Here is a 1321-nt window from a genome sequence, read left to right as displayed (position 1 = left end):
TGCTGGGTATCGGGACTCCATACGGCGATAACAGAGAGGATACTTCAAGCTAGGAGTAGGATTGGGTCACAATCACTGTTCGATTATATCACGTATGGCTGGGATGGGGGTGTGCTTTGGGCTGCTGCTCATTGCTACTACTGCTGCCCTCACTACTGGGCATCTCACCACCAGAGTGCACATCAACATCGATACCTCTCTGCTGCTTCTCCCACAGATCTCTATATCTGCCCGATGAATGGTATGACACAATCATAACGACAGTAGCAATACTTCCCGTTTGGTAGTTTAATAAGGTCTTCATGAGTGCCCTTCTCAACTAGCTTGCCGAACTCCAGCACCTATTGAAGAGTTCCTATATGATTACTTTAGAGGTATAGTTGCGGATGCTCCTCTCTATAGTAATACCCTAGTACCACTATCTGGTTGGCATGCCTTATAGTAGAGAGACGATGTGCAATGACAATAGTTGTCCTATTCTCCCTTAGATTGGCCAATGCTATCTGCACGGCTTGCTCAGTAGCAGAGTCCAATGCAGAGGTAGCCTAGAAGAAGTATGGACAAGCATCACCACAAGCAGGTTCTCATGTATTCGTTCACCTCGTCGAGCAAGAGTATTGGGGTGTTCTTCAACATACACCTGGCTATGGCCAACCTCTGCTTCTCCCCTCCTGAGAGCTTAAGGCCCCTCTCACCGACCACCTAACAGGGACGCTAAATCAATGCAATATAAGTGAGCATGAGCATACAGTATTCATGCCATCTAGCTGCTGTTTAATAAGCTGGTCCAACCTAGCCTTACGAGCTACTTCCCAGCATTCCTCATCTGTTGCATCAAGACGACCATACCTAGTATATCATCATCATCATCAACACTGCATACGTACACCCTGTAGAGGTAGCCCTACCGTATATTATGTATGATGGTATCATTAAACAACACTACATCCTGTGGTACGCATCCTATCTGGGCTCTTAGACTCTTCTGAGTCACATCACGGACATCATAACCACCAATACGTACGGCACCATCATCAACGTCAAAGAAGCGGAATAGTAGTCTGAGAGTAAATACAAATGTAAGCATCCAGCGCATTGGTAACTTGTGAATGCATGCCCTTTCGTTCTCTTCTAACTACACGCCGACTCACCTAGAGACTGTGGTTTTGCCAGAGCCAGTGACTCCAACAATAGCAGTGGTTGTGTTCTCAGGCACTACGAAACTGCAGTCCCTCAATGACCTCGAATACTGAAGCGAAGCTGCTGCTGTTGTTGAGGACCAGGCCTCGTTGGTTATCATATGACTCACCGGTTGCCTCCT

The 1321-nt window shown here is 46.9% G+C and overlaps 1 protein-coding gene across 1 annotated transcript; it reads right to left on the bottom strand.

Moving 5' to 3' along the window:
- Positions 1-1300, bottom strand: Pmar_PMAR021522 (multidrug resistance protein, putative; the record flags this gene model as incomplete). Its single annotated transcript, XM_002778734.1, has 7 exons — positions 1-227; positions 274-341; positions 417-545; positions 601-702; positions 750-849; positions 909-1061; positions 1152-1300. The coding sequence occupies 7 exons, from the start codon at positions 1298-1300 to the stop codon at positions 89-91; spliced, it is 840 nt and encodes a 279-aa protein (XP_002778780.1). The 3' UTR covers positions 1-88.
- Positions 1301-1321: the final 21 nt, after the last annotated feature.

This window comes from Perkinsus marinus (assembly GCF_000006405.1).
Source record: "Perkinsus marinus ATCC 50983 genomic scaffold scf_1104296948266, whole genome shotgun sequence".
Taxonomy (NCBI): domain Eukaryota; phylum Perkinsozoa; order Perkinsida; family Perkinsidae; genus Perkinsus; species Perkinsus marinus.
The sequence above is the reverse complement of the archived record's forward strand: the minus strand, read 5'-3'. Positions and strand labels throughout refer to the sequence as shown.